We start from the raw sequence: 13,045 nt of genomic DNA, 5'->3' as shown, positions 1-13,045 counted from the left end.
AAAAAAAGTAAATGTTCTACAGCAGCGGTTAGGTTTATATATATTCATAGAATGGAATTTTATGTAATCACTAAAAATACTATTTTTGATGAATTTTCAGAGACAGATCTCATTTTAAAAGTAGTTACCTTTTCACTGGAGAGGATGTGGAGAAATAGGAACACTTTTACACTGTTGGTGGGACTGTAAACTAGTTCAACCCTTGTGGAAGTCAGTGTGGCGATTCCTCAGGGATCTAGAACTAGAAATTCCATTTGACCCAGCCATCCCATTACTGGGTATATACCCAAAAGACTATAAATCATGCTGCTATAAAGACACATGCACACGTATGTTTATTGCAGCATTATTCACAATAGCAAAGACTTGGAACCAACCCAAATGTCCAACAATGATAGACTGGATTAAGAAAATGTGGCACATATACACCATGGAATACTACGCAGCCATAAAAAGTGATGAGTTCATGTCCTTTGTAGGGACATGGATGAAATTGGAAATCATCATTCTCAGTAAACTATCGCAAGAACAAAAAACCAAACACCGCATATTCTCACTCATAGGTGGGAATTGAACAATGAGAACACATGGACACAGGAAGGGGAACATCACACTTCGGGGACTGTTGTGGGGTGGGGGGAGGGGGGAGGGATAGCATTGGGAGATATACCTAATGCTAGATGACAAGTTGGTGGGTGCAGCGCACCAGCATGGCACATGTATACATATGTAACTTACCTGCACGTTGCGCACATGTACCATAGAGCCTAAAGTATAATAAAAAAAAAAAAAAAAAAAAAGTAGTTACCTTTTCAAAGATGCTTTTGTTGGCTATTCCATCGAGTTTGAGCCTTAATTATTTTCCATATCTTACATATACTACCTTATATATATATTATCAGTAAATACAAGGTATGTCTGTTTTGTACTCTGTGTGTGTGTGTGTGTGTGTGTGTGTGTGTGTGTGTATGTGTATATGTTTATCCTGTGCCTAGTATACTGTCTTATGCATAGGAGGCATACATAAATTGTTGCAATGAATGAATGACCGTAGAGAGTACACAAAATATTACATGAAAAAAGCAGGACACTCAAAACATAGTATAATTCCCTTCATATAAATTATGTACAGTTCCATAGTACAGTTCCATAAACATAAACATAAAACAGTACACTTTCATATTTGTAGTTAACATATATATATGGACGTAGAGAAAAAAAAGATTGGTAGGAAATAATCCTAAATTTTTAGCAGTTATCTCTGTGCTGTGGGTCATGCATAATTTTGAAGAGACAACTTTTAAATACAAATGGATGAAGTAAATATTGAAGATTATGTCACCTTGATAATGTATTTTACCCTTTCCACATTAAAGGTGGTCACCTTACCTAAAATGATGTATTATAATGCCGTGGCCTTTTCTCCTCTTGAGTAAAATGTACTGTATCTCTCTAGTGTGACAGGTTTTATATCTACTTTAGGATTAAATTATGATCTAAGAGTTGCATTTTTAAGAAACTGGCTTTAATTTCACATCAGTTGAAGTTAAAGGGTGGTGAAAGTATATTAGATCTGCTACAAGTGTGTAATTATAATTATTGACACATTTTCAAATGCTCTCTTAAGTATGATGCATTGCCCATGATTTTGACAGCTGTGACTACATTAAACCTGCTGGAATACTCTTTTCACAAAGATTTGTTTAAACTTAGAATTGTCAGAAGGATTCTCCATAAAGTGGATGAACACAGATTTAGAGGTGAAATGGTGGTTCATTTCCCACTGTGCCTGTTGATTTTTAGTCTGTTAAATGTTAAACAGAAGATTACCTGGATTTAGTTTTCATTTCAAGAAACCTGGGAATTTTATTTTATTTTTATATAGTATAAAATTGTGTGGTGCTATTCCTTTGTGACAGGACTGTATGCAATGATAGCATAGAATCTCGTTCTGTCTCCTGCTGAAGGTCCCCAACCACACAACTCCAAACTGACAGACTTGATGTTGCATAACAGCCTTATTTTCTGAACGTCTCCTTCAACAAAGTTCACATATTATCTCCTTTTCATGGCCATTCTATCCTTCTATATAGATTTATTAAGTAGCTACTGTGTGCCAGGCACTGAGAATATAGACAGAAAGGCTGTCAGAGAGCTCAGCTTGGCAGAGGCAGAAAAAGAAATAGCCAATATACAGTAGAGTGAAGTGCCACATTAGAGCTCTAAACATAAAATTGGGATGTACAATTCTGTTTGAGGGCACTGGAAGTCATCTCAGGGAACTGATGTTCTTGAGTGTCTTCAAGGTTAAGTAGGATGTTATCAGGTAGGGAAAGGGCCTTGTAGGCACAGAGGCTTTCAGTAGAGACAGCAACCTTTAAAACTGAATATGGCTAGAACCTTGCTACTCAGCGTGTGGTCTTTGGGTCAGCAGTGATGGCATCAATAGAAATACAGAGTCTCAGGCTTACCTCAAATCCTGCTGGATCAGAATCAGCTTTGCAGCAGTATCCCCCAGTGATCTGAATGCTTCTGAAAGTTTGAGAAACATTGGACTTGAGCATAGGAAGGGGTAAAAGATGGGAGAGCTTGGAAAGTAGACCACCTGCAAAGGAGATTGGAATTTTTTTTTTTTCTAGCAAAATGTTGATAATGGAGAAGTGACATTATTAGATTTATATTTTCTAAAAATTGTCTGGAAGTATATGTAGAGCAGCATCTGCCAAGAATGTTTCTTGAAACCTTAGTTGTATGTAAGGTGCTTCACCAAAAAAGGTCCTCAAATAAGTTTGAAAAATGCAGGATATTATATTCTTCTCTTGGACTATGTAAAGTATCATAGTAAATTGAAAGTTTTGAGAAATTGGCTTTGAAGAAAACCATTAGCTTAACCGCTTATCCTGGAATATCCCTAGGGTGTTCCACATTTATTCCACAGTGGAACTCTTTGTAGCCTCACAGCTGTTAATACCCTAGGGATGGTGGATAGCATTCTGCTGAACACATTTTGGAAAATGCTAGCACTGCTTCCTAAACCTTAGACACTTTGCCTTATCTGAGTAGGGTGACTGACTGTCCGGGTTTAGCAGAGACTGAGGGATATCCTGGGATGCCAGACTTTCACTGCCAAAGTGGGCAAATTGGGGTGGAGTTGGGTACCCTGCCTAGCAGTTTACCACATATATTACTATTTGCTTTATTTTCTTCAGGTGGGCTCAGCCTTCTTTCCTTCAATTCCTGTTTCAGTCTCATTTTCATGGACTGGTCCCCAAACTTGTCTGCATTGGAAGCACCTGGGGAGTTTCTAGACCTGAGCCTGTGCCAACCTCATGAGGTTGTGATTTAATTGGTCTGGGGTATGTATTGGCCCTTGGGGTATGGGGTAGACTTTTCAAAAGGTCCTCAGGTTATTCAAACGTCATGAAAGTTTGTTCAAAGCAATTATGCCTGTGGAAATGTAGTCTTGAGATGCTACTTAAGAATTTATTTTAATATATAATACAAAAAACAACCATTAAAAAGAAAAAAAGTTGAAGAATCACCTAGCAGCGTGTGAGGCGATCACCAGTTGTACATGTTCCACACTTTGGGAAACACTTAGGGGGATAATCGAAGTGTGGGCAAAAATTAGGGGGCTGGAGCTTGTTTGGTGAGTGGTGTGGCTGGAAAGGATATTGCAGATTTCAGGGCTGTTTGGGAGTCTGAGCCCATGAGATGTGGTGATTGATCTGATCTGTAGGGTGGAATAGAATAGGAAAAGGAGAATCTGATAACTGCAGGCAACCTGGGGGTAGATGATGATCATGTTACTGGAAAGGGGTCCCAATCCAGACCCCAAGAGAGGGTTCTTGGACTCGTGCAAGAAAAAATTGGAGGTGAGTCCACAGAGTAAAGTGAAAGCAAGTTTATTAAGAAAGTAAAGGAAGAATGGCTCCTCCATAGGCATAGCCCCCCAAGGGCTGCTGGTTGCCCATTTTTATGGTTATTTCTGAATTATTTGTTAAACGGGTGGATTATTGATGTCTCCCCTTTTTGACCATATAGGATAACTTCCTGACATTGCCGTGGCATTTGTTAACTGTCATGGTGCTGGTGGGAGCATAGCAGTGAGGACGACCAGAGGTCAGTCTTGTCACTGTCTTGGTTTTGGTGGGTTTTGGCTGGCTTCTTTACCGCAACCTGTTTTATCAGTGAGGTCTTTATGACCTGCATCTTGTGCCCACCTCCTATTTCATCCTGTGACTTAGAATGCCTAACTGTCTGGGAATGCAGCCCGGTAGGTCTCAGCCTTATTTTACTCAGCCCCTATTCAAGATGGAGTTGCTCTGATTCAAATGCCTCTGACAATCACGTAACAGAACAGGAAGGTGTGGGGAATGCAGTAAGGTGACAGGCTGTATTTGAGAGGACTTGGGATATCCAAGTAGAGCTGTCTGGTGGGTTGTCAGAAGAAAAACAGACGGGGCATGCTGGCTCGTGCTTGTAATTCTAGCACTTTGGGAGGCCGAGGCAGGAGGATTGCTTTAGGCCAGGAGTAGGAAATCAGCCTGGGCAACATAGCAAGACCCTGTCTCTATTAAAAAAATTAAAAATAGGCCAGGTGCAGTGGCTCAGGCCTGTAATCCCAGCACTTTGGGAGGCTGAGGCTGGCGGATCACCTGAGGTCAGGAGTTCAAGACCTGAGGTCAGGAGTTCAAGACCAGCCTGGCCAACATGGTGAAACCCCGTCTTGATAAAAATACAAAAATTAGCAGGGTGTAATGGTTATGTAATCCATAACCAGTAGTAATCCCAGCTACTTGGGAGGCCGAGGCAGGAGAATCTCTTGAACTCTCAAGATGGAGGTTGCAGTGAGCCGAGATTGCACCACTGCACTCCAGCTTGGGTGACAGAGCGAGACTGTGTCTCAAAAAATAAAAATAAAAAGAAGAAAAACAAGTAATATTTAATAGCTTAGAGAGGAAAGGGCTAGATACAGATGAGAGCCTCTGCTTCCTGGTGCAGGAGGCAGTAAAGTTCAAGTGGGGATCAGAATTTCCTGAGAGAAAGGGGAGAGGGTGGATCTGTCCCCTTGGTCCAAGGGATGAGTTCTTGGAGAAGGACCTTGAGAGAAGAGTCTGGGAACAGCCTGAGAGGTAGGAGGAACACTGAAGAGAGGCTCCTATCACCATAGAGAGGAAGGGAAGGCTCCTCCCAGGTAGCCCTGAGAACCCAGTAAGAGAAGAGCTCAAGAGGGCATTTTGTTGGTAAGTTAGTCATCATTAGTAGTGTTTGTAAGTTTAGCTTAAAGGAGGAAACCAAGTTTTAGTGGGTTGAGAGGGAGGAGACCACTAGATCAAGTGACTTTTTTTTTTTAAGTTTTTACTGACTAAAAAGCCTGGCATAGTGTGGGACCTTAGGGAATAAATATGGGTTTGTTTGGGGAGTAGTCATCTTGTGGTTACTCATGGAAGTTATGTCAACAAGGAAGAAAAAATTACAAGGAGCATTCACATATTCACAGAAAAAGTGCCAGAGTTACCTGGGGCTCCATAAAATCCCTTTATTTTCAAATCATAACTACTCACCTTTTCTCCCCATCTTCCCTAAAGTTTGCTCTGTTATTCTCTAGACACAACAATCTCAATTTCTGAATTGATATTCTTATAAATGTCATTAGGATTTCTTATGGTGCCGACAAGGCTGCTTGTGATTAAGTATTCAACCTTTGTCTATATGTGGTGCGCATTTCTGGAGGGCTTTGTAGTTTACCAAAGCAACACTGCATTTTACATGATCCTCTTAATAACCTTGTACAGGAGCCAGGGTGGAAAATGATATTGTTTTATTTTACAGGGAGAAAAAAGCCTTTGAGGTTTAAATATATTAAGGAGGACCTGCTGATGATGAATGATTTAGTGATGGATCCAGGGTGCAATTCTGGTCTCTCTTTGGTACAGTATTTCTTCCTTATAGTGGAGGAAGATGGGGGAAGGGTATCTTCTTCTTTTTTTTTTTTTTCCAATTAGTTTATAATTTCCTTGAGGACGGGGACCATGTGTTCATTGTTGAGACTGTGGGTGTTGGAGATGGGTAGGAGAGCCCTTTGGTTCAAGCTTTACCACACACAAGGACTTCACATTGTCTTGACATTACCTTTGTATCACAGAGTCCCAGAAATATCCAGAATTGTGTATTTTCTTTTTCTTTCTTTTTTTCTTTGAGTCAGGGTCTTACCCTGTCACCCAGGCTGGATTGCAGTGGCACAGTCATGGCTCACTGCAGCCTCAACCTCCTGGGCTCAGGTGATCCTCCCACTTCAGCCTCCTGAATAGCTGAGACTACAGTGCGTACCACCACATCTGGCTAATTTTTGTATTTTTTTTTTTTGTAGAAGCGGGGTTTCACCATGTTGCCCAGGCTGGTCTTGAACTCCTGGGCTCAAGCAATCCACCTGCCTCAGCCTCCCAAAATGCTGGGATTACAGGCGTAAACCACTGTGCCTGGCCCAGGATTGCATATTTTCAACAGGATTGAAAGAAGGTAGCATGGATCATGTAACTTTGAACTTGCGTCTCAGTATTGAACCATGTAATTGTCTTGAGACGAGCCCAATAGTATTGCTTGGCATGTTTTGTAAATATTTAAAACATACACAGTTTTTGTCATCCTATTTTTACATTTAAAAAATATTTTTTGATACCAGAAATCATCTATAGTGGAAGCGGCCCAAACCTCTCTGAACTTCAAAGGGACTCTTCTCTGTATGTGCATGGAAGTACCTGAAAATGAACTAGCCCCTGTAACAAAGCTCAAGTCCAGTAAAGATGATGTTTTGTAACCACCACGGGGCACACCACAGGCACTCAATAAATACTTGTTAGTTTGAATTGAGGGAGGTGTTGTTTTGTGTTAAACATTCTCCACATTTATCACAATGGACCACTGACAAGTTTTAATTTTTTGTAATGATCTTTCCCATGAGTCATTATAGATACAGCACTAGGATTTGGGGAAGGAGAATGATGAAAGAGAATACAGAAATGGGATCAGCAAGTTTTAGGACAAGAGATGAGAAGTTTTGAGTGAGTGAATAGTTGAAAGCAGGCAGGAGTTGCTCAGGGGAAACTGGAAATAGGTGGAGGCACTTCTAAGACAGCAGACAACGCGGATATGAGGATGAGATTGGAGTAATGCAGAGCTGATGATATCTTAGGGGGGGAACTGAAGGCTTTTTTCAACTTTAATTATAGCTACAGGACAAAAGCACATTATAGCACTTTTTTTCTACCTCTACTAAGGGCTGGGAGGATATAATCTGTCTCGTAGAGTCTTGTCAAAGAATCTGTACTTCAGACTACACTGAAATGTATTTTTTTAAGTTTTTGGGGTGTTGTAGGTTGAGGAAGAGGAATAAACATTTGATTCCTTGTGTTTACATTAAAATTTCAAGCTACTATTAAATGATGAAGCGAGGAACTTTTTAGTCATTGAAGAGATTTAGGCGGATGAGTTAATGTGTGGTCATCAGAAAATGTAGCATGAGGAGCATGTTTCTCTTGGGAGGAAAAAAAAGCAAAATATGAGTCAGACAAAACATCAAGTCATTTCCCGCCACTCGATGCAGCCACCCTTTTGCTGAAGGACCATCGACCCTGCAAGTATAATTCAGACAGTAATGACCACTGGCATTTGAGGCAGACTTTACAGTTTATAAAGCTCTTCCCCCTCAAGACCAGTCACAGTCTTACTGACTCTTTGTATAACATTGGCGCTTCTGATGAGGGGGGCACAAGTGAGTTATTCTTCTAGGGAAGGTGCTTTGATTTAAAACCTAAAAATGCCATCTGTAATCCGAATGGGACAGAGTTTTCCTTTGTGAGGACTCATCAGTTTTTCATTGACATTGGCATGGACTGTTGCCCAGTCTGGAGTGCAGTGGCACGATCTTGGCTCACAACCTCCACTTTTTGGCCTGAAGTGATCCTCCCATGTCAGCCTCCTGAATACCTGGGACCACAGGTGCAAGCCACCACGTCCGGCTAATTTGTGTGTGTCTGTGTGTGTGTGTGTGTGTGTATACACACTTTTTTTTTTTTTTTTTTTTTTTTAAAGAGACGAGGTTTCACCATGTTGCCCAGGCTGGTCTGAAACTCCTAAGCTCAAAGCAATCTGCCCTCCTTGGCCTCCCAAAGAGCTGAGATTACAGGCGTGAGCCACCGTGCCTGGCCAGTTCATTGGCATTTTTGAAAAATGCTAAAAGGCAGTATACTAGCCTGTAACATTGGGAGAGTGTAAGGTTTGTCTTATATACTTATTTTATTTTTGAGATAGAGTCTTGCTTTGTCGCCAGGCTGGAGTGCAGTGGCGCGATCTTGGCTCACTGCAACCTCTGCCTCCCAGGTTCAAGCGATTCTCCTGCCTCTGCCTCCTGAGTAGCTGGGACTACAGGCATGCACCACCATGCCCAGCTAATTTTTGTGTTTTTAGTGGAGTTGGGGTTTTACCATGTTGACCAGAAAGGTCTCCATCTCCTGACCTTGTGATCCACACACCTCAGCCTCCCAAAGTGCTGAGATTACAGGTGTGAGCCACCGCACCCGGCCTGAAAAAGATTCACTCTTTTTTTTTTGAGATGGAGTCTCACTCTGTCCCCCAGGCTGGAGTGCAGTGGCACAATCTCGGCTCACTGCAAGCTCTGCCTCCCAGATTCATGCCATTCTCCTGCCTCAGCCTCCCAAGGAGCTGGGACTACAGGTGCCCGCCACCACGCCTGGCTAATTTTTTTGTATTTTTTAGTAGAGATGGGGTTTCACCATGTTAGCCAGGATGATCTTGATCTCCTGACCTCGTGATCTGCCCGCCTCGGCCTCCCAAAGGGCTGGGATTACAGGCATGAGCCACTGCACCCGGCCGATACAGTCTTTTTTCATTTTGGATTTGCCAATATGATGGCAGAACACTGTCATTGTCTTCCTCTATCTCTGTTCTTGATCTTTCAGTGATGTTTTTAGGTTGTGTTCCATTTTGCTGGGTATCAAATAATCACCAAGTCTTTGTGCAAATCAAGAGCGATAACTAACTAGAAATATGTATGTGGAAGATAGGTATGAAGTGTTAGGAAGAAAAAAATGCTTCTTTTTTTTTTTTTACTCCTTTAGGATCTGATTGATTCATGCTTTTTTATTTGTTGAAATTTTTTGAATACTATGTGCTAGCCTCTGTGTTGATTATGTGTTGGTGACACTGAGACCAAAGGTGCTATTCCTGGCTTCAAGAGAATTTATGGCTTAGTAAAAGGAACACGTAAATCAGTGATTACAGTACGGCTTGGCAAATGTGGGTGTGCACAATGTACAGCAGTGACCCAGAGGGGGAAACCTAACCTGCGTTAGGGAGAAGGATGTAGGGAAGGTTCTGACCCTTGAAGATATTAAGTGAGGACTCGAAGAATAAGTAGAAGTTAGCCTGGTAATGTAGAGGAAGGGCATTTTAGCATAGGGAAACTTCATTGTAAAGATAGAAGGCATAAGAAGAGCATAGTACCAGCTGGGAATGCAGGTAGTTTAGTTGAACTGCAGCTTAGGGTGCCTGTGGGAATTGATGTGACATGAGGCTGGAGAGGTGGGTAATGGCTATGTCATGAAGACTACTTATTGCTTCCTAAACAATTCAGGTCTTATCCTGAAATATGCTAGCTATTGGATTTTAGGGAGGAAAAGGATCTGATCAGATTTGGATTTTGGAACAGTTATGAGCAGCAGGTTTAAGAAGGTTCTTTTTCAATGGTGTCTGTTCATCTGAGCTTTAGACTGAATTGTGGCCTTCCCAATTCATGTGCTGAAACCCTGACCCTCAGTGTGATGCTATTCGGAGATGAGGTCTTTGTGGGGTAATTAGATTTAGGTGAGGTCATGAAGGCGGGACCTTCCTGATGGGATTAGTCAGCTTGTAAGAAGAGGTATCAGAGAACTTGCTATCTCTTTCCACATGAGGACACAGCAAGAAGCCTGCCCCTGTTAGCCAGGAAGAGGGCCCTCACTAGAACCTGACACTAGGCATCGTGATCTTGGACTTCTAGCCTCTAGAACTGTGGGAAAGTAAATTTTTGTTTAAGCCACCCAATCTATGATGTTTTATTATGGCAGCCTGAGTAGACTAATAGAATCTATTTATTTTTTAGGTAATTGTGAAACTAGGAACAGGAAGGATATTATAGTAATTCAAGTAAGTAGCAATAATTTGGCTACTCTATTTTGATTTAAAAATATTTGAGCATGGAACAAGTCGTTATTTAACTGAACTTCTAGTTTTGAGATCTTATTGTTAGGATATTACTAGCTACAATAAGTTTTATGAGAGAACTTTCTTCCCTGAACATCTCCACATCCTACCTTTTATTAAAGTAATCCACTGATGCCCTTCACTATAGAGGCTTTGGGTCTTTTCATTGTTTTCCGGTCAGCAGGTTGGTACAGCTCAACTCTCAGTACCTAGTGCCTGAGTGTTAAATCTGTTAGACAGCCCTCTGCTTTTTCTAATTTTGATACTATGACATTTATATTGTTTTAAAGGAATCTTCTGTGTATGGTTTTAGGAGTTCTGTGGGAATTAATACCATTTAGAGGATCATATAACTATGGCAGATGATGTTTGTGATAAAATTGGTACCTATCTTGTGTATGTTTGAATAACTATTTAAAAGAGAATATTTTTCATAGTTTTGTTTTTATGTCTGAAGATCTGTCTTCAACATTTTTTCCAGCACTTAACTTGTGCCTGATATTTGAGTCTAGTTTCCCTTTCTTTTTCCAAGGTCTTGCTCTTTTTTTTTTTTTTTTTTTGAGACAGGCTCTCGCTCTGTCATCCAGGCTGTAGTACAGTGGCATGACCTCTGTTCACTGCAGTCTCCACCTCCCTAGTTCAAGCAGTTCTCCCACATCAGCCTCCCTATAGCTGGGACCACAGCCATGCACCACCATGCCCAGCTAATTTTTGTATTTTTTATAGAGATGGGGTTTTGCCATGTTGCCCAGGCTGGTCTGGAATTTCTGAGCTCAAGCGATCCACCCACCTCGGCCTCCCAAAGTGCTGGGATTACAGGTGTGAGCCACTGCACCTGGCCTGTTCTTTATTTTTTTCAACTCTGTCCTTTCTCTCCAGTTCTCTCTAATTTGTCCTCTTTATTGGCCCTTTCTCTTGAGTTTAGAAATAGGCTTAAGTATTCTGTCCTTTAAAAAAAAAGTGTTTTGATGCCTATACCTCTGATAAGCCCCTTCCTGAGGAAGCATTTTAAAAAATGAATCCACATTCAATGCTGTTGCCTCTTCAGCCTGTAGTCTTCTTCAGAACATAATAATCTTACATTGCTCCCATTCATTACATGTTTCGGAAGTGCCTACCAAACGCCAGGACTAGGGTGTGTGTGTGTGTGTGTGTGTGTGTGTGTGTGTGTGTGTGTGTGTGTGTGTGTGTGTGTGTGTGTGTGTGTGTGTGTGTGTGTGTGTGTGTGTGTGTGTGTGTGTGTGTGTGTGTGTGTGTGTGTGTGTGTGTGTGTGTGTGTGTGTGTGTGTGTGTGTGTGTGTGTGTGTCTCTGTCTCCCTCTCAGGAGTCCTCTTTTTAGTGGTAGGGTCACAAGATTGGGAAGAGTTATTTAGCCCATCTCTCCATTGCCTGCAGTTGCTCTGCATTATACCCTCTGAGTCCTCAGCCTTCACTGAAATTCTACAAAGTTAGGGGATGCAACATCTACTAGGAGCCCACTCTGCCTTTGGACTAATCTGACTGCCAGAGGGTTTTTTGGCCTATAATAAATGTAGCTTCTATTTATCCTTTGATCACAGTTCTTTTCAGCTATACAGAATATAGAGTATAATAGTATTTTTATGTGATTAGAGCTGTCATATTCACCCCTAATATCTTTTTTCTAAGAATGTCTCCATAGCTTCCACTGGTCATCACCATCCTGCCTGCCTTGTTGCTCATACTTCTGTTTGATTGAGTCTTTAAAAATTGGTTTCTAGAGCTGATTGCAATATTCCTGACTGGGTTTTCTCTCCTCTAATTTTTTGACTTCCATGCTTGTATTATGCAGCCCAAACCGCTATATTTCAGGTGGCCGCTTGGTTTTACTTGAAGAGTTGATCACCAACAGAAATCTCAGTTTTTTTCCATAGATGGTACTGCTAGGTCCTGTCTTCCTCAACCTCTCCTTGTCTGCTTATACCCTTGTCTTTTATTCCCTTTACTGCAATGGGATCTTAAATTTACCTTAAGTTAACTTTCCGTTTGCTAGGTCCTGCCCATAGCAGTTTGCATTGGATTCCATTTCTATCATTTTAGGGAAGGTATGAGTTTTTCTGAAATAGCACCCTTTGAATGTAGTAACTTAACAGATCTGTCTAATCTGTAAGATAGATCTGTTAAGATGGATCCGTTAACTTAACAGATAGACCTGTTAAGTTAACAGATCTGCTAAGCTAACTTTTCTTTTTTTTTTTTTTTGGAGACACAGTCTTACTCTGTTGCCCAGACTGGAGTGCAGTGGCACGATCTCGACTCATTACAACCTCCACCTCCCAGGTTCAAGCAATTCTCGTGTTTCAGCCTCCTGCGTAGCTGGGATTACAGATGTGCACCACCACACCCAGCTAACTTTTGTATTTTTAGTAGAGACGGGGTTTCACCATGTTGGCCAGGCTGGTCTCAAACCCTGGACCTCAAGTGATCTGCCTGCCACCTTGGACCTCAAGTGATCCGCCTGCCTCGGCCTCCCAAAGTGCTGAGATTACAGGTGTGAGCCACTGCCTCTGTCCAAGTAAACTTTTTCTTTTTCTTTATCTTTTGACTTTTTATTTATCTTGATCACAAATATTTCATAAGAGATGTTGTCAAGTCTAGATGTGTATGTTCCCTTGAACTGCCAGCTTAGGAATCTTAACGAGAAAAGGAAACTGGGTTAATCTTGTATGATTTGTTCTTACTATTAGGGTTCGCAGGGATTACTACTTTCTAAGTGTTTAAAATACATTCTCAAGTCTTGCCTGATCTGAGTCTATGTAGTCTG

At 41.4% G+C, this 13,045-nt stretch overlaps 1 protein-coding gene across 6 annotated transcripts in view; it reads left to right on the top strand.

The window, feature by feature from the left end:
* LOC129031493 (uncharacterized) overlaps window positions 1-13,045 on the top strand; it is a 57,961-nt gene that overhangs the window by 13,436 nt on the left and 31,480 nt on the right. The window contains exon 2 of one of the 6 annotated variants that reach the window (XM_063647491.1): window positions 3,210-3,366. The exons of the other annotated variants lie outside the window; for them this stretch is intronic. Within the exon in view, the coding sequence (XP_063503561.1) occupies window positions 3,210-3,308 (99 nt within the window). The 3' untranslated portion in view covers window positions 3,309-3,366. Of the gene's footprint in view, window positions 1-3,209; window positions 3,367-13,045 lie in introns of those variants that run through there. 6 annotated transcript variants of the gene reach the window in all.

This window comes from Pongo pygmaeus, chromosome 11 (genome assembly GCF_028885625.2).
Source record: "Pongo pygmaeus isolate AG05252 chromosome 11, NHGRI_mPonPyg2-v2.0_pri, whole genome shotgun sequence".
Taxonomy (NCBI): Eukaryota; Metazoa; Chordata; class Mammalia; order Primates; family Hominidae; genus Pongo; species Pongo pygmaeus.
The sequence above is the reverse complement of the archived record's forward strand: the minus strand, read 5'-3'. Positions and strand labels throughout refer to the sequence as shown.